This window comes from Sardina pilchardus, chromosome 6 (assembly GCF_963854185.1).
Source record: "Sardina pilchardus chromosome 6, fSarPil1.1, whole genome shotgun sequence".
In the NCBI taxonomy this organism is placed as follows: Eukaryota; Metazoa; Chordata; class Actinopteri; order Clupeiformes; family Clupeidae; genus Sardina; species Sardina pilchardus.
Genome location: NC_084999.1, coordinates 4,378,169 through 4,398,168, shown reverse-complemented (window position 1 = coordinate 4,398,168; position 20,000 = coordinate 4,378,169). Strand labels below are relative to the sequence as shown.

Sequence of the window (20,000 nt, the reverse complement as noted above, 5' to 3'; positions counted from 1 at the left end):
AGAGGTACACAGCCAATACGTCAGAGAGGTACACAGCCAATACGTCAGAGAGGTACACCGCCAATAGTCAGTCAATGTCCTTTAAAGACTGCTTCTGGTGTGGAACCCAAAGACTTTTTTTGTAGACTATAGTAATTTAGTAAGTTCCTGTGTATTAGTGTGTATAAACCACAGGACAGTGTTTTGTGCAAAAAAAACAAAAAAAAAGAAACATCCGCACCTACATTATGTGTATCAACTGCAATAGCAAAATGTATCAGAATCAGATCAAGCTTTAATCATAAAGATGAATGAAGAAAAAAAATGGATTCCCATGTATAGCCTCTCCATCAACCTCATAGCTGAAGAAATGTGGCATAATCAATGTGTAAACGGTACTAACCTTGAGGAGCAGCTGGTACTTGGTGATTCTCTGGACGGGTTTGATCAGGTACGAGGAGATGGAGTTTGGAAGTCTGTGCCTCTGCTGGATCTCCTGGTGTGGTCAGTAATGGAGGCGGAGACAAGACAACATGAAGGGTCAGTAGAGAGGACACAGCTATTGAGACCTCACAGGAGCCTCCAGGCTTCAGACAGAGAGGCGCTAGAACTCCACCAATCAGAGCAGGATGATAATCACCAGATAATTATTATTACTGCAGAGAGCAGACGCATCTGAGCAGACCTGGAGCTCAAAGAGCACGCGACACACACACATACTGTAGCAGCAGACTCTGACTCACACACTTGACACAGACCCAGGGTGGACTAGGGCTACAACCACCTTACAGTCAGCTGTCGCGAATATCAAGTCTTTACTCACTTTCATCTTACACAGAGAGAGGGATAGAGAGAGTTAGACGGACGGAAAGAGCAATCCTGCACCTCTGCCACCTGCCTTCTTAGCACCTTCTCACCTGCCACCTACACCTGCGGCACCTCAACCTGAACCAGCGACATCTTAAGTGGGTCTCCTAAACTGTGCCAAGACACTTAGGTAACCCCCCCCCCCCCCCCACCCCCAACATGACTCTTATGGGGTTATCTAATGCTTTGTTTCTAATGGTATAACATTGTCATACTGACATTATTGACAATTGACATGACAGATTTAACAAATTCTGATTCTATGACTATGATTTATGCTACTGTATATTCTAAGAGCTGTCAAGACAAGCAACAGTGATCATAACACAACATATTATCTTATCAGCATGATCATTAACGACAAGCAGCGACAGATTAGGACACCATCAATGACATGTTTATGACATGTTAGTGTGTGGGTCTGTGTGTTTCTTTCTCTCTTTGTGTGGTGTTTATGTGTGTGTGATTGTAGGAAGCAGATCGCAGAGATAAGCTGGCAGGTAGTCTCACTCTCACAGGCACATGGACGGCTATAAAAACCCACAGGAAGCTGAGCGCCTGAGCGGCGGAGAGAACATCGCAACCCACTCAAGACAATCACCGCCACGCCACGCGGCCAAGTGATTATAAAAGCCTTCTCCTCAGCAGGGCTGTCTCGGAGCTCTGTTCCCAATAGCAGCCCCGCACCCCAAGGACACAACCATGAAACACTAACAGAAGTCAGGAGGGCTTTTTAAAAACACACATTAGGATCAGATTAGGTACAGGAAGTGCACTTAATCTGAGTTTTGGTTTGCGAGTTACGTAAGCATTGTTTAATTTTCTGAAGTAGTGTATTGTAGTGTAGCCTATTGTAGTGTAGGATAGTGTAGCACAACACATCACAGCACAGCAAGCACAGTATACTGTAATACAGTATAGCATAGCATAGTATAGTATAATATAGTATAGTGCAGTACTGTGCAGCGTGGTGAGGTGAGGTGAGGTGAGGTGAGCAGTGTAGTGTAGTGTAGTGTAGTGTAGTGTAGTGTGGTGCAGTGCAGTAGTAGTGTAGTGTAGTGTAGGGTAGTGTAGTGTGGTGTAGTATAGTGTAGTGTAGTGTGGTATAGTGCAGTATACTGTAGTGTAGTGTAGTATAGTGTAGTGTAGTGTAGCATAGTGTAGTGTAGTGTAGTGTAGTGTAGTGTAGTGTAGTGTAGTGTAGTGTAGTGTAGTGTAGTGTGGTGTAGTGTAGTGTAGTGTAGTGTAGTGTAGTATAGTGTAGTGTATTTAAGTATACTTACATCAAAGTAAGTGCCGGCTTGCTCCACTATGAGCTGTGTTGAGTCAGGTTTATTCTTACAGTAGTGGACATACATTTGGAACTTATCTGCCTGCAAAGAGAGGACATGTACAACAGCGCTTTTAAAGCAGGCCTGTGGAGACCAGTGTTCACATGTGAAACTACAAGAACACCCTATCAGTCTGGGCCAAGCCTGCAGCAATGACAACGACAACACTTAGACTAATCTCTATGGCATTAGCCAACAAAAGCCTTCAAAGTTAGCCAGCATCTATTATGCAAACACAGCCGCTTTCTCCTCACCAAGTTGCTTTAAAAGCATGAGACTGTCAGCCCACATAGTGTGCTTATGCAATGACTGAGTCTCATGTAATCTGGCTCTCAAAGTGCACAAGCACCAAGAGACATGATGTATGTTACATCTGAACTGAGGAAATAGCGTTTGTCTGTCAGCTCTTTTTATATCAAACGTACTGTACTGTACTGTATGCAGTGAAGCTCAGATACTTCTAATTTCTAGTATTTCTAAAGTACTGACTGTGGAAGCCATTTGTCCACAGCATACTGATATGGATGGATTCTCTCATACTACTCTCTTATCCATCTGGGTAGATAGAGAGATAGATAGAGAGATAGAGAGATAGATAGAGAGATAGAGAGATAGAGAGAGAGATAGAGAGAGAGAGAGATAGATAGATAGATAGAGAGATAGAGAGAGATAGATAGATAGGTAGATAGATAGAGAGATAGAGAGATAGAGAGATAGGTAGATAGATAGATAGATAGATAGGTAGATAGATAGATAGATAGAGAGATAGATAGATAGAGAGATAGAGAGATAGAGAGATAGAGATAGATAGATAGATAGATAGATAGATAGATAGATAGATAGATAGATTCCTTACCCATGTGACGAAGCAGTGACCTACATCCTCTGGCAAGAGCTCATACTTCTCTAACTCCTTCAAAAAAATACTAGAAGAGAGAGAGAGATAGAGAGAGAGAGAGAGAGAGAGAGAGATAGAGAGAGGGGAAAGACAGATAAAAAGAAGGAGGGAGAAAGAGAAAGAGAGAGGGGCAGAAATAAGGGGGGCGAGTGAGCATGTGAGAGTAAACAGGAAAAGCAACATAACCACTGCCAGAGGTGCTTACTTCTGGTGGAAGTCGTAGAGGTCCTGCATGTTGCCGAATATGATGTACTCTTTATTCAGGATTCCTGGGGGGATGTCCCCCACACCACAGCTCATCTCCCATAGGTAGGTCTGTGGAACAGGTGGCAGATCCCTCAGCGCGACAGGAGAGACATGGCAACACACACCTTTCACCCCACACCACCATCTTAGCCGCCACTGGACCAATCATACCTCATAGCTCAGCACCATCACAGCTGCACAACTGGAGAACAAATCTCTCCCCACACACACAAACACATACCCACATACACACACACACATAGCACACACAAACACATACCCACACACACACATATCACACACAAACACACACCCACACACACAAATAGCACACACAAACACACACCCACACACAGAAATAGCACACTCAACACATTACATAGTAAACAAGCTGGAATGGACATTGGAGTGGATCTAGTCTATCAGACTGTCTATCTCAATGCCTGTTGGTCTGAGCGTCTGTCTGTTTGTCTGTCTAAGTGTGACTTGTGGTCTGAGTGCCTGATATCAGACTATCCTGCTCGCTGATAGCAATGTTCACTCTGAGCATGAGCAAGCATGTGCACTCACGTCCATGCACTCTCGCAGGTCTCGGACATAGGCCTTCTCTGTCTGCAGCAGCTCTGCCATGATGAAGCTGAAAACACACACACACACACACACACACACACACACACACACACACAGTAAATAAAAGGCAATAAGCATTTAACAGGCATTCACATAACAGGCATTCACATGTTTACTAACCACTACTGACACAAAGAACAGGCAGTTACTGTACACCCCCTCTACAGCCACTGACATCAGTGGGACGGAAACAGAATCAGAGTATGCAGCGCCACCTGGTGGCATACTGTATACTGTGTAAGTTATAGGCAGGATTTTTAAATTAATAATCATTTTGTTTTTCAGTGAAAGTTTCTGTTTTCATTTGAGTTTTAAATGTCAAAATGTACCACCAAAAAATTGACGAACCCTTTGTTTTATTTTTAAATGTATTCTGTGTATGCATTGCATACTGTATAAATATAAATGAAGGTGTGTCTGAAATACTGTATATCTCTGAGTTTCAGATGCAGACAACTATATCTAAAGGCCACTGCACCTCAGAACTAAATGATGGTGCACTGGGTCTTCAGAGTATGAGAAATGCACAAGATGTAAACATTGGCCTAAAACAGGGAAGTCAGGCCTCACTATTACATTAGTGCACTATTGATAAAGGTTTACTGAGTGACCCCTTTGGAGCAGTAGTGATAAAGGGCTAGTGACCCCTATGGAGCAGTAGTGGGTGACCCCTATGGAGCAGTAGTGTTAAAGGGTTAATAGGTGACCCCTATGGAGCAGTAGTGTTACTGCAAAGGGTTAGTGACCCCTATGAAGCAGTAGTGTTACTGTAAAGGGTTAGTGACCCCTATGGAGCAGTAGTGTTAAAGGGTTAATAGGTGACCCCTATGGAGCAGTAGTGTTACTGTAAAGGGTTAGTGACCCCTATGGAGCAGTAGTGTTACTGTAAAGGGTTAGTGACCTCTATGGAGCAGTAGTGTTAAAGGGTTAATAGGTGACCCCTATGGAGCAGTAGTGTTAAAGGGTTAATAGGTGACCCCTATGGAGCAGTAGTGTTACTGTAAAGGGTTAGTGACCCCTATGGAGCAGTAGTGTTAAAGGGTTAATGACCCCTATGGAGCAGTAGTGTTAAAGGGTTACTGAGTGACCCCTATGGAGCAGTAGTGTTAAAGGGTTACTGAGTGACCCCTATGGAGCAGTAGTGTTAAAGGGTTAGTGACCCCTATGGAGCAGTAGTGTTAAAGGGTTAGTGACCCCTATGGAGCAGTAGTGTTAAAGGGTTAATAGGTGACCCCTATGGAGCAGTAGTGTTACTGTAAAGGGTTAGTGACCCCTATGGAGCAGTAGTGTTAAAGGGTTAATAGGTGACCCCTATGGAGCAGTAGTGTTAAAGGGTTAATAGGTGACCCCTATGGAGCAGTAGTGTTAAAGGGTTAATAGGTGACCCCTATGGAGCAGTAGTGTTACTGTAAAGGGTTAGTGACCCCTATGGAGCAGTAGTGTTAAAGGGTTAATGACCCCTATGGAGCAGTAGTGTTAAAGGGTTACTGAGTGACCCCTATGGAGCAGTAGTGTTAAAGGGTTAATGACCCCTATGGAGCAGTAGTGTTAAAGGGTTACTGAGTGACCCCTATGGAGCAGTAGTGTTAAAGGGTTACTGAGTGACCCCTATGGAGCAGTAGTGTTAAAGGGTTACTGAGTGACCCCTATGGAGCAGTAGTGTTAAAGGGTTAGTGGGTGACCCCTATGGAGCAGTAGTGTTAAAGGGTTAGTGGGTGACCCCTATGGAGCAGTAGTGTTACTGTAAAGGGTTAGTGACCCCTATGGAGCAGTAGTGTTAAAGGGTTAGTGGGTGACCCCTATGGAGCAGTAGTGTTAAAGGGTTACTGAGTGATCCCTATGGAGCAGTAGTGTTAAAGGGTTAGTGGGTGACTCATACTCTTTCCTGCGGGCCGACTTGCGTTTCTCCTCGTTGAGCTCATGTGCTGCCTCCCGGAGCTTGACCTCTGACCCCGAGGCACTGGTGGGTGTGAGCTCGAGCTGGACGTCTTCACTCTGAGAGGACACAGATGTGTGTGTGAGAGAGATACAGATGTGTGTGTGTGTGTGTGAGAGGGAACTCAGCCATGCATGACTCATTGTGGCCCACACTGCATCAGCATCACTTCCATTATGATCAGATTTTCAATCTGGCACATTTCTCAAAACTGTTTGTTCAAACTCTATATCATCTTATCACTGGTGCTCAAAATTAAAGCAGTTGCTCCCCAACAAACAGATCTCTTGCTAATGTCTTGTTGATCAAAACGCACTACACTGGCTCAATGCTGAATAATCCTACCCCATAAAAGAAATTGGATTGTTCATAAGAAAATACTAACAGAATAAACATATTATACATATAACAAGACAAAGCATCTTGATTGTACTGACACTTTCATTGGAACAAATACTTGCTTTTGAGACAGATTAAGCATTTTGAGCAAGATACACAAAGGTACTGTGTACTATTACTAGTTCGGGAAACCATAAAGAATCTCCATAGAGAATCTGCTGTTTACTGGGATATAAATTTTTCTGTGCAAATGTGCATTATGATTTGAGAAATACACCAAAACAACTGAGAAAAAATGCAATATTGAACACACACACACACACATACACACACACACACACACACACACACACACACACACACACACACACACACACACACACACACACACACACACTCACCAAGCTGGTGGTCTCAGAAGACAGGCCCAGAGACTCCTCCAGCGATGCTCCACGGATCTCCAGACGCAGCCAGAAGTCGCTATGGCGATGCTCCACTAGCCCCGCCCACTTCTGGATCTCAGCCGTGTGGGCGTGGCCTTTCTCTCGGAAGCCGTCGGCCAGCTGGAGCAACACGGCCACGCGCTCCCGGTTCTGCTGCTCAAGGGCAAACGCCAAAGGGTCAAGGTCAAGGCCTCATCATAGCAGTGTGTGTGTGTGTGTGTGTGTGTGTGTAGATATAAACATACATGTGTGTTTGTATGTTTGTGATGTGTGTGTACCGGTATGCATGTGTTTGAGTGGGTATAAGTGTGTGTGTGTGTGTGTGTGTGTATGTTTATGTTTTACCTTTGCTGAGATGTGAAACTCCTCATGTTCTGTCAGCAGCTGGCGTGTGTGTTGAAGACTGGAGCCTGTGGATGTGTGTGTGGACATATAGAACTCTCCCGTGTCATGGAGCCAGTCCAGCAGCTGAGGAAGGAAGCAGAGGTGGGTGAGTGTGTGTGTGTGTGTGTGTGTGTGTGTGTGTGTGTGTGTGTGTGTGTGTGTGTGTGTGTGTGTGTGCATGTGTGTGTGTGTACGTGTGTGAGAGAGTGAGTGTGTGTGTGTGTGTGTGTGTGTGTGTGTGTGTGTGTGTATGCATGTGTGTGTGTGTATGTGTGTGTGTGTGTGTGTGTGAGTGTGTGTGTGTGTGTGAGAGAGTGAGTGTGTGTTCATCAGCGCTGCTGTGTACTGAAGTATCTGAAGTAGCCCACTTCTCATTTCTGAAGTACTCAATTACAGACACACTCTTATCGGCCCAAATTGGCATTTGGTGTGTGTGTGTGTGTGTGTGTCTGACACTGACCTGCTTAGCCGTTCGTTCGAACATCACATACTGGTGGCACTGGTCCAGTCTCCTCTTCCTCAAGGTCCAGAAGTGCAAAACGCGGTTCTCTCTTTGTAGCAGTTCACTCAAGATAGCTGCACAGACACACACACACACACACACACACACACACACACACATGTATGTCAGAGGCAGGCAGTATAAGAGTACAAGACTAAGGAAATGAGGAAGAGGGTTGGAGAAGAGTAAGTATCCTGTGAGGAGGAAGATGATGTTTGGAGATGAAGAGCGCGAAGTACGGTAGCTGAGATGCACACACCCACACACACACTAACACGCACACACACACACACACACACACACATTAGCTAGGACTAAGAAGAGCGAACATGACGAGGAAGAGGAGGGTAGCAGAAGAGCGAGGTACGAGGAAGAGGAGGGTTGCAGAAGAGCGAGGGATGAGGAAGAGGAGGGTTGCAGAAGAGCGAGCATGACGAGGAAGAGGAGGGTTGCAGAAGAGTGAGCATGACGAGGAAGACGAGGGTTGCAGAAGAGTGAGCATGACGAGGAAGAGGAGGGTAGCAGAAGAGCGAGGGATGAGGAAGAGGAGGGTTGCAGAAGAGCGAGGGATGAGGAAGAGGAGGGTAGCAGAAGAGCGAGGGATGAGGAAGAGGAGGGTAGCAGAAGAGCGAGGGATGAGGAAGAGGAGGGTTGCAGAGGGTAGCAGAAGAGCGAGGGATGAGTAAGAGGAGGGAGAAGCGAGGAAGAGGATGCTGAGAGAGGAGTATGGAGGAGTGTGAGGATGAAGAGCGCGTACTGCGGACTTGCTGCTGGGTGTCGGTGCAGTGGCCAGGCTCAGCGGGCAGGTGCAGGCTGCAGCGCTGCAGGTACTTCAGGAAGACGTCCGCGTTCCGTCTGGCCAGCGTGCAGGCCTGCGCACCAATCAGAGACACTCGGTCACAAGACAGGCGGGGCAGGCAGCCAATCATCAATCACCAGAGCAGACGTATACAGGAAGCATCTAACGTACGTTGGCCTATATTAGGAGAGTCTGTATGCGCTTAATTATATAAAAATACAAATAATAAATATAGCATAAAATAACAGTGCTGTCTAATGTATCTAATGTATGTTTGCCTATATTTGGAGAGTCTGTATGCGTTTTATTATATACAAATATGAATAGAAAAATATACAATATCACAGTCAGGGTTCGTAAACCTTTTTCATGGCCAAATTCAAGCACTTTTTAAGGACTTTCAAGATGAGTTTTCCAGTACCGAAATCAAGCGTGAACAAATCCAAAGCCCTGTTGTTTGAGGTCACTCTGAGGACAAAGATCCAGAAAATTTGATACAACCTAAAGCCTACCTTACACTGACAAGATTTGGGAAAGATTTCTGAAAGACTGTAGTCTTTTAACTAATGCACCTCATTCAAGCTTTACTCAAAAGACTACAATCTTTCAAGAATCTTTCCCAAATCTTGCCAGTGTAAGGTAGGCTTAAACCGAATACAGAACCAGCAGCTATCATTAGGTTAACTGAATGGGGCATTGAAAATGAGTGTGCCCCATTTCATTAGTGTTTGCTGCTGCTCTATTTGGTCTATGTCATATAAAGTTTCCTTGTTCTTTTTCTTACTGACAGCACTCGATGGTGTTGAACAGCATGGATTGATTCATACCATATTTCAGGAGTGTGATTGGCAAAGGACAAAAAAAGAGGAAAATATACCCAACACCCCCAGGAGAATTTTTTAGAAAAATAACCCCTTAAATGATGACATCAGATGACTTTTATGAGAACTATTGATAAACTGTGATACATATATTTCAAACATTATAACATACTACAATATAGCCTATGTATATATATATAAAGTCTATAACTCATTTATAGCAAAGTAGCCTAGGCCTACTCAAAACTAAACCAGATATGGCTGAAATATGTAGGCTATCATGATCATTTTGCCAACAATGATGTAGAACCATGAACTTTCTCAGTTCATAACATGTTTTGTTTTAACTTAAACTAACATAAAGTTATCATTTTGACTACATTTAGGCCAACTTGATAACATATAGCCTGCCCCTGTACAATATAGTGAACCATAGGCCTATTGATATTGATGCTGTTTGAAGAGGTTGCTTGATTATATTTAAGTTCCAAAGAAAATCAAATTGCACCACTCCCTCTCCTTCCAAAGTAACATGTCCTAACACCTCTCTGTTTATAGGCTACATCACTAGTTGTTCAAGTCCACACACTAAATGGAGAGCTATAGGATTACAATTCAGACTGTGCCTTTAAATAGGCGACTTTTTTCATCTATCAGAACAATGCTACAGTAGGCCATTTCCACTAAAAAATCATCTCAATATTATGTGCAAGACTGATGTTTACCCAGAATGCCAACCTGTTAATTTCTTAGCATAAAGTACATACGTTTTCTCATAGTGAGATGACTATCCCGAAATATGTTTTGAATGACATGGGGCGCACGGAGGTGAACGGCTGGAAAAACGCGTTCACCTCCGTGACAAGGTGTTACCTAAACAATTTAGTTGACCTAAGGTAAGGCTTTGTGGCTAAAACGATGAAAACCAGTAGGCTAGTCTGTCACAGCTAACTTCAAGCACAGTAGCCTAGACTAGTTTACAAGCGCAGAAATGAAAAGTCAATATCGCCATCACGAGATTGCTGTCATTAGCGCAAAATCCAGACACGTCAAACTGGACGTGAATGCGTGGCAAAGCCAACAACTTCATAAATGATGTCTTTTAAATAAATAATTTGAGCTTTACCGTTTCATGGCTTCTGCTAAGAAATAAATTGTTCACCACACACATCGAACTTGCATCAAACATTCATCAACACACGTCTGCTTTCACTTTCAATGAAATCCACTAGAGAACGGACAAGGCTTGCGGAGTGATATGAATGAAAGAAGCACCAAACCCGTCGTCATTGTCAGCGGCCTATTATACAGCAAATTAATTTTATTTTCCGTCTATTGAGTCAGACTGCCGAGAAATATGTAGGCCTAGCACTTTCAAGCATTAACAAGCATTTTACCCCAAATCCAAGCATTTTTCAAACCTTGAAAACACCACATTAAAATCCAAGCATTTTCATGGATTTCAAGCACCCGTACGAACCCTGCACAGTGCTGACAATAATTCCTAACAAAAAACAGTCTATTGTGAGTTTATGGGATGAGTGCCGGTCTCCATGGCAACACGTCTGATACCTTGAGGAAGGCCTCCTTCTGCTCCAGGTGCTTGCTGATCATCGGGGTCACATGGTCATTCTCGGAGGTGGAGCCTAGTTTGTCCCCGCCCCCACACCAGTCCTCCTCGTGCTGGTACTCCTCCTCCAGACTCTCCAGCACACCACACACCTGAGATCACACACACAATATATCACACACACACACACACACACACACACACACACCTGAGACCCCAAACACAATAGATTACACACACACACACACACACACAAACACACCTGAGACCCCAAACACAATGGATCACACACCCGATTGACACACACACACACACACACACACCCCTACCCGATACTTCTCCCACACCCAACAAACACACACACACACACACACACACACTCACCTGCTCGGAGGTCTTGTAGAAGGCAACGGCTCAAGGTGGTTCTCCACACACACACACACACACACACACACACATATCCACACACACTCACCTGCTCGGAGGTCTTGTAGAAGGCGACGGCTCGAGGTGGTTCTCCACACACACACACACACACACACACACACACACACACACACACACACACACACACACACACACACACACATATCCACACACACTCACCTGCTCGGAGGTCTTGTAGAAGGCGACGGCTCGAGGTGGTTCTCCACACACACACACACACACACACACACACACACACACACACATGTCCACACACACTCACCTGCTCGGAGGTCTTGTAGAAGGCGACGGCGGCGTTGACGAGTTTGAGGCGGTCCTCCATCTTGAGCATGAGCTGCTGCCAGTGGGCGGCGACGCTCTCGGCACAGTCGCGGATAAGCTCCGCCTCCGCGTGCTCCGCCAGCAGCAGCGCCTCCGCCTGCTGCTGCACCTGCAGCGCCATCTGGTGGGTTTTCTGGGGAGCGCAGCACAGAGTGAAGAGCAGAGCAGAGCAGAGGAATCCACAAAGGAAAGCACAGCCATCCAAAAGTCAGTACACAGCCACTGTTACAGCAACACACTTCTACATCCTTCACATATCCTATGCATACCTGTAATCCATAGGACAGCTCCAGCTTCAGAAAGTACAAGTCTTAACGTGTATGAGTTCTTCCTGGTTAGCACAAGTGATTTCCTTACTTAGCTTAGCATATCTTCCTGGTTAGCACAAGTGATTTCCTTACTTAGCTTAGCATATCTTCCTGGTTAGCACAAGTGATTTCCCTACTTAGCTTAGCATGTCTACGTGGTTAGCACAAGTGATTTCCCTACTTAGCATGTCTACCTGGTTAGCACAAGTAATGGTACTTTGGGGTTAACTGTAACCATTTTTGAGGCCGTTTAAAACGTGCATCAAATCACACAATTTGGTCGTTTTGGGTGTCGTAGCGTGTAATAAAGGTCGTCAACAATCAAATTGACTACTTTTAAAATTAATTTGAAGAGTTTAAGAGGAGAGTTTTTGGTTTTCTTCTAGCTTGGGTAAGCTGCAGGAGGATATAATTTAGCAATTGCTGCCAACATAGGCTAGCCTACTGTCAAAAACATCCTTGTGTGCGGATGACGGTCTGATTCAAGCAGGAGGGTAGAATTTGGCGAATTTGGCGGCAGCTGCTGCCAAAATACTGTGGGGGAAAAACATCCTTGCGGTTTTGACACCACATAATAAACTCAACAAGGTAGCCCAGGTGCTGGCGAGCCGTACCTCTGCGGACCTGGTTTCTCCACACTATACTTTTGCCCCGGCCGCAATCGCTGCCAATCCTTCTTCTCCTCCTCTTCAGATGAAGAAATAAAAAAGAACGAGTCGATTTGACAATTACAACTTTTCTTACAATCCCTCCAACAGGCCACCGCCAACAAGACAGGCTCAGCAGCCTCATACAACTGTAGCCTACTGTGTTGCTACGGGACCCGACGTCAGCGGATAGGCTACTAGGAGCGCGATTGGCAAGACAACTAGAAATTCTTCTTTTAAACTCTTAAAACGAATGAAAAAAGTAGTCAGTTTGATCGTCGACAACCTTTATTACAACCCACGACACCCAAAACGACCACATTGTGTGATTTGGTGCGTTTTCAACAGCCTCAGAAAATGGTTACAGTTAACCCCAAAGTACCCAAGTAATTTCTCTTCTTATCTATCTGAAGAGTGAAGGGTTATGCTAGAGAATGGATGACAGAAATATGCGGCAAAACGTTTATATTTCAAATCCGGTTTTCCACCTCCGTTGTCAATCACACATACATTGTGGGATTCCTGGTGAGACCTGAGAAGTTGTGACACCAAAACAGCTATTGCAAGCCTAGGCCATAAACGCACACCTCAAGATGAACCACAGGTGCTGGGCAACACATCATTCCCATAGTCAAAGCAGAGGCTAAGGCTTTAATGAGTTAGCCTCAAACAGTTAGCATCTGCTACTCCAGTGCCAAAAGGTAATTTCATTCATATGAACTTGTATCAGCACAGTCTGACCATTTAGTGTGGGGTTCAGAACAACGACAACACTAACAGACCTCAAAGGTGATTTAAAAAACGTTTGTTTTACAGTAGTTTCAACAAACGTTAAAGCTGGTTACAATGGCTTGCAGAATACTGGCCACTGATATTGAATGTGGCACAGATGGAGTGGGTGGCGGTGGCGTAGTAGCCTAAGGAGCTGGGCTAGCATGCAGTAGCCTGAAAAGTAGGTTCCAGCGTTGAGACCTCGAGCAAGGCACTTCATCCTGAGTTGCTCCGGGAACACTGGCCCTTGCATATGTAAGTCACGTTGGCTAAAAGTGTCTGCTAAATTAATAAATGGTGAGTACTGTACTGCTTTCTAGCTTATTCATATCAGTGCTTTTCTAACTCAAATGTGCAGCAAATGTGACCTGATTTGACCCTCACTGCTAGAGATTAGGAACGTGACTTGAGATTTAAGTCCAAGAGGGAAAGACACGATTTACTGTAATATGCATGTTCACCAGTCCACTGCGCTGGCTGGCGGGGGGGGGGGGGGGGGGGGGTCAGCAGAGCAGGCACCATGAGAGGGCCAGGGCCGCCACTGCCAGCCAAACATACTGTAAAGTACATACTGTACATGCATGACTCAACAGTCACGCATGTGGGATTCCCAGCTACTGTATCTGCAACTTTTCCCAACCACTGTGCACGTGTATTTGTTTTTCTTCCCTTTGCTGGCTGTGATTGAGAGATTAAAGGAGACTGAGAGCTGTGTGTGTGTGATTTGCATGTGTGTGTGTGTGTGTGTGTGTGTGTCTGTGTGTGTGTGTGTGCGTGTGCGTGTGCGTGTGCGTGTGCGTGTGCGTGTGTGTGTGTGTGTGTGTGTGTGTGTGTGTGTGTGTCTGTGTGTGTGTGTGTGTGTGTGTGTGTGTGTGTGTGTGTGTGTGTGTGTGTCTGTGTGTGTGTGTCTGTGTGTGTGTGTGTGTGTGTGTGTGTGTGTGTGTGTGCGTGTGTGTGTGTGTGCGCGCGCGTGTGTGTGTGTGTGTGTGTGTGTGTGTGTCTGTGTGTGTGTGTGTGTGAACTACTTACCTCAATTGAGTGTTGAAACTGTTCATGTTCTCTCTGCAGCTGCTCTGCCTCCTCTAAAGAGCTGGCGCTGATCACTGCTGCATTTAGCATGGACTCCCCATTCCTGATCCAACCCAGAACCTGCACACACACACACACACACACACACACACACACACATGCACAAGAGAAGGTCAGCGTCAGCCTTGATATGATTACAGTCCCACAAAAAAACAGATATGGCAACATGTCTTGGCTAGATGAACATTTTTGATCACTGCCAGGTCACACACACACACACAGAGGGAGAAAGACAGAGAGGCAGAGGGAAAGAGAAAAAGAGAGAGCAAGGGGGAGAGAGAGAGGGAAAGAGGGGAAGAGAGAGAGAAAGAGGGAAAGAGAGAGGTGGAAAATCAAAAGTATATAAATAAATAAAGTAAATAACTAAAATGGAGGGATGAGATGAGATAAGCGCATTCTGCGTGTGTCCTAGTTTACAGGCCGGCCAGCCCCACAGGATTAATCCATAAAACATACAGCCAGTGCACACGTGCACTCTCTCTCTCTCTCCCTCTCTCTCTCTCTCTCTCTCTCACACACACACACACACACACCACATACATACATATACATAGATCATACACACCACGTACACACACACACACACACACACACATAGATCACACACACGCACACACACACACACACACACACATCCACATATATAAACCCACACACATACCCCCCCCCCCCACATAGGAGTTTATCTTGCATGTCTGTTACTTAATGCTATCTGGAGAATTAGCAGCTTGCCCATTAACTCCCAGATCACTAACCCTAGCAGTGATATCATCCAGAACAGCATGGCTGATGACACTAAATGAACACACTATGTAATGCAATACAATGTATACAGTATGTCTTACCATCAACTTAGCATGCCCAATTAAGTGTGTGTATGGTTGGGTATGTGTGGGTGTGGTGTATATGTGTGTTGGTCGTAGGGTTGGGCGATGTCCCCTTAATTGGCATATGATGATGTGTACAGTAAAACATCGCGATGGACGATATCGTCGTCGGGGGGGGGGGGGGGGGGGGGGGGGGGGGGGTTGTAAATAAATATATTATATTATAGGCTATATATGGCCTATATTAAATATTATATAGGCTATATGGCCTGGTGAAAGTGGACAGCTAAGAGATACTGACTGGGCTACTGTGTGGAAGGTCTGCTCCAAGAAAATCCTAGTAAGAGACCGACAGACAGCCAATCTACAGTAAACACCTGCTTACACCAACCAGCGGTATATTACATTCGCTGGGCCTCGCAAAAAACCTCGCGGTCACTCATCTAAAATCTTGAATAGCCCAGTCTGTACCTAACTCATATGTTACGCATCCCATTAGGCTACCGGCTTGCCGACTATGAGGGCAGCAGAAAGTGAAAGTAGGCTGCGATCGCGCAGTCAAGTCGAATTAAATAACAGTTGAAGTAGGCTAAACAACTTTTACAAATAGCCTAACGAATCCCGATTGCCACTCCGCTGCTGGGGCTTTTGCTAAAGGCAAATGCGTGAAATACAAGCATTACAGTGAAAGACGTAGGCTATAGCTTCTGATAACGATAACGAAATAAATGGTTTATTTTAACACGGTGGAGAACGCATTCGGCGCTTCAGTGTTGTAGCCTCGCAAGAAATTAGAGCTAGAATGTCCTAGTCGTAACAATAATAATTCATTTGCACTACTTCATTCTTAAACATTATTAGGCTACATGTTTTGCGTTCAATGTAGGCTACACTGCGAGACATGTAGCCTAAAAAAGACAATAACACATTCACGTTGCAAGGAGGACTTATTTGAACAAGACGGTCTCAGACTAATATGTTTTTTAATTTTGCACTGTTTGGCTGACAGCCTCTTAAGCACCCTACATGTGCATCAGTTCTAGGATCAATTTCATTTCCAAGGAAACGTTTTTATTTTTTTAATATTTTAGCTTAGTCTGCAGTAGAAATAAGTGGGGGCGTGGCATCACGATGGTTGCTTTCCATCGTGATATCTGTCAACCATCACGATCGGCACAACCCTAGTTGGTCGTTGGTACTTGGTAGACATCTCCATTACACATGTATAAGTATGTGTGTGAGGCATGTAGTTATTTGTACCTACAGAGGTGTTTCTGGCTGCACTTGCTGCCATGTTGTTGAGGTTTGTGTGTGTGCGTGTGTGTGCGTGTGTTTGTGCATGTTTATTTACCTGTGTGGGTTTGTTTACCTGTGTGTGTGTGTGAGTGTGTGTGAGTGTGTTTGTGCATGTTTATTTACCTGTGTGGGTTTGTTTACCTGTGTGTGTGTGTGTGTGTGTGTGTGTGTGTGTGTGTGTGTGTGTGTGTGTGTGTTTGAGTGTGAGTGTTTACCTGTTTGACCTGTGCCTGTAGGTGGCGCAGTTGAGCGGTCTGCTCCAGCTGCAGCCTCTGCTGCTCTGCGTTGGCGTCCAGCTCCTGCTGTTTCTGCTGCAGGAACTCCAGCAGGTCCTGCACGCGTCCAGGGACATCCTGCTCGCGCTCACACAGCAGCTCCACACCTGAGCAGGTACAGGGTTACAACATTACACAATGTACAAGCCTCACACACAAGCTCCACACCTGAGCACACACACACAGGGTTAAATATTACACAATATACTAGCATCACACACAAGCTCCATACCTGAGCACACACACAGGATTAAAATATTACCAAATTTACAAGAGAGATAGAGAAATAGATAGATACTGTAGATAGATAGATAGATAGATAGATAGATAGATACTTTATTGATTCCCAAGGGGAAATTCAAGTATACAAGCATCACACAGCAGCTCAACACCTGAAGGCACAGAGGCTTAAAACATTACACAATTTACATTACTCAATACACAAAATGATATTTGGTTAACACTTTATTTTAATGTGTCGCTGTTACAGTGTACCTACCTAATTAGGTACAGAGGTACAACCTGTGTAACAACATGTACTATCAGGTACTATCATTAGGGCCCGAGCACCGAGGTGCGGCCACTGAAAGTGGCTGCACCGTAGGTGCAAGGCCCTATTGTTTTTGCTCAGATTATTATTATTATTATTATTATACTTCTATTCCTCTTACTCTTAACTTTTTCGCCCTTTTTCACCAACTTGACATGCACTAAAACTCTTGTAATTTGGCATCTAGATGTGGAATTGTTAACTGTACTTAGAGACAAAGGTTTGGCCTAGGGTGTGGCTCAGGGACTGTATAGCGCCACCTAGCGCGCCGTCTACTGTGGTTGACGCATACATTCACGGAAATGAACCAAATTTGGTGGACATGTGTGTTGTATTATTCTGAACAAGTTTTACATTTAAACTATATAGTGAATCTTAGAAGAATTTGAATTATGTGAGATTGTCTGATTTTTGCACATCATGTTTGAAATTATGTCATTTAAGCACTAAAATGATCTTGAGGGGTTGCCTGAGAGGAATTGCGACCAGATTTTTGAATTTCAAAAGTATATTGAAATGGCGAAGGTTTGAATCTAGGTGTCTTATAAAAGAAACAAAAAGTTGGTGTTATAGGCAGAAAACAGTGACTAATTTGGATGAAATTTGATGGAGTATTAGTTAGTGTGTTTGTAGTGACAGTCATATACAAAGTTTTGAATTTGGTGTTGTTTGTGTTTTTTAAAAGCACATTAATGATTGTGGTGGACACAGTTTTAGCTAAAATATTTTGAAGCGAGTTGATGAATAATTATAATCATATCAACCTATGCTGCAATTTTGATTTCAACCATGTTAACAGAAAGTGAGATATTTAGGTTTATTAGGTTTTTATAGGTCTCTGTTCCTAGCCGCGCATGGTCTTGCTCCCTCACTGTGGCTCACCCACTCTAGTCTGTTTCCCTCCCCCACAGTTCTTCCCACCCCTCCCCTCTCTCCCAGCTGGATGTCTCTCTAACCTCCCCCGCTTTCCACACAGAGACTCAGACACAGACACACACACAGACACACAGACACACAGACACAGACACAGACACAGACACAGACACACACACACACACACACACACACACACACACACACACACACACACACACACACACACACACACACACACACACACACACACACACACACACACACACACACACACACACACACACACACACACACACACACACACACACACACACACACACACACACACACACACACACCCTTTGGGCAACCGTGGCCTACTGGTTAGGGCTTGGGGCTTGTAGCCGGAGGATTGCCGGTTCGATCCCTGACCAGTCCACAGCTGAAGTGCCCTTGAGCAAGGCACCTAACCCCTGACTGCTCCCTGAGCGCCGCTGGTTGGGCAGGCAGCTCACTGCTCTGAGTATAGTATATTAAAAAGTATACAAAAGTATACTGAAATGGCGAAGGTTTGAATCTAGGTGTCTTGTAAAAGAAACAAAAAGTTGGTGTTATAGGTAGAAAACAGTGACTAATTTGGATGAAATTTGATGGAGTATTAGTTAGTGTGTTTGTAGTGACAGTCATATGCAAAGTTTTGAATTTGGTGTTGTTTGTGTTTTTTAAAAGTGCATTAATGATTGTGGTGGACACAGTTTTAGCTAAAATATTTTGAAGCGAGTTGACGAATAATTATAATCATATCAACCTATGCTGCAATTTTGAAATTTTGACTTTAGCCATGTTCACAGTAAGTGAGTATTTAGGTTTATTTGTGTTTGCATGTGTCATATACTCCATCCATTTAGCTGAGCAGGAGTAGGTGCCCTCTCTCTCAGCTGCATGTCTCTCTCGTCCCCTGCTACTTCTCTACACAGACTCACAGACACTCTCTCACCCCTCCCCCGTCATTCTCTCTCTCTCTCACGCACGCACGCGCGCGCACACACACACACACACACACACACACACACACAAACGCACACACACACACACACACACACACACACACACACACACACACACACACACACAAACACACACACACACACACCCTCCCTCCCTCTTTCCTCCCTCCCTCCTTCCCTCTGGGCAGCCGTGGCCTACTGGTTAGGGCTTGGGGCTTGTAACTGGAAGGTTGCCGGTTCAATCCCCAACCAGTCCACCACTAAAGTGCCCTTGAGCAAGGCACCTAACCCCTCACTGCTCCCCCAGCACCGCTGGTTGGGCAGGCAGCTCACTGCTCTGGGTCAGTGTGTGATTCACCTCACTGTGTGTTCACTGTGTGCTGTGTGTGTTCACTAATTTGGTTAAATTGGGTTACATGCAGAGAAATAAATTTCCCTCACGGGATCAAAAAAGTGTGTATTCTATTCTATTGATCCATTTGTCTCTACCCCCTCTGTCTGTGTCTGTCTAGCGTTATTGCTATCGATAGTCAGAGATAGAGCTCTGGCCTAGGGTGTGGCTTAGGGACTCTATAGCGCTACCTAGCATATTGTCTGTTGTGGCTGACACATACATTCGGGAAAATTGACCAAATTTGGTGGGCATGTGTGTTGCTCATGCACATGCCCACCAACATGCACATGTTGCTTTGTTAGATTCCAAAATCTCACAGGTCTCCGCACCGCTGGTGCTCGGGCCCGCCATCGCCGCTTGCGGCTATATTTGTACTTGCATTATGTATTTGTGGGTACTGTTACATTGTAATACTGAGTGCTTTTACAAAACTTTGCCAATTTGCCTAAACTTTTCATCAGAGGCAAA

The 20,000-nt window shown here is 44.8% G+C and overlaps 1 protein-coding gene across 1 annotated transcript in view; it reads right to left on the bottom strand.

The window, feature by feature from the left end:
* Positions 1–20,000, bottom strand: part of triob (trio Rho guanine nucleotide exchange factor b) — a 93,411-nt gene that overhangs the window by 26,140 nt on the left and 47,271 nt on the right. The window contains exons 15-28 of the mRNA XM_062537915.1: positions 16,667–16,833; positions 14,269–14,388; positions 11,455–11,646; positions 10,748–10,897; positions 8,313–8,427; positions 7,514–7,629; positions 7,015–7,137; positions 6,628–6,822; positions 5,831–5,946; positions 3,892–3,958; positions 3,281–3,390; positions 3,034–3,103; positions 2,130–2,219; positions 383–475 (exon numbers count right to left, since the gene is read on the bottom strand). Of these exons, the coding sequence (XP_062393899.1) occupies positions 383–475; positions 2,130–2,219; positions 3,034–3,103; positions 3,281–3,390; positions 3,892–3,958; positions 5,831–5,946; positions 6,628–6,822; positions 7,015–7,137; positions 7,514–7,629; positions 8,313–8,427; positions 10,748–10,897; positions 11,455–11,646; positions 14,269–14,388; positions 16,667–16,833 (1,724 nt within the window). The remainder of the gene's footprint in view (positions 1–382; positions 476–2,129; positions 2,220–3,033; positions 3,104–3,280; positions 3,391–3,891; positions 3,959–5,830; positions 5,947–6,627; positions 6,823–7,014; positions 7,138–7,513; positions 7,630–8,312; positions 8,428–10,747; positions 10,898–11,454; positions 11,647–14,268; positions 14,389–16,666; positions 16,834–20,000) is intronic.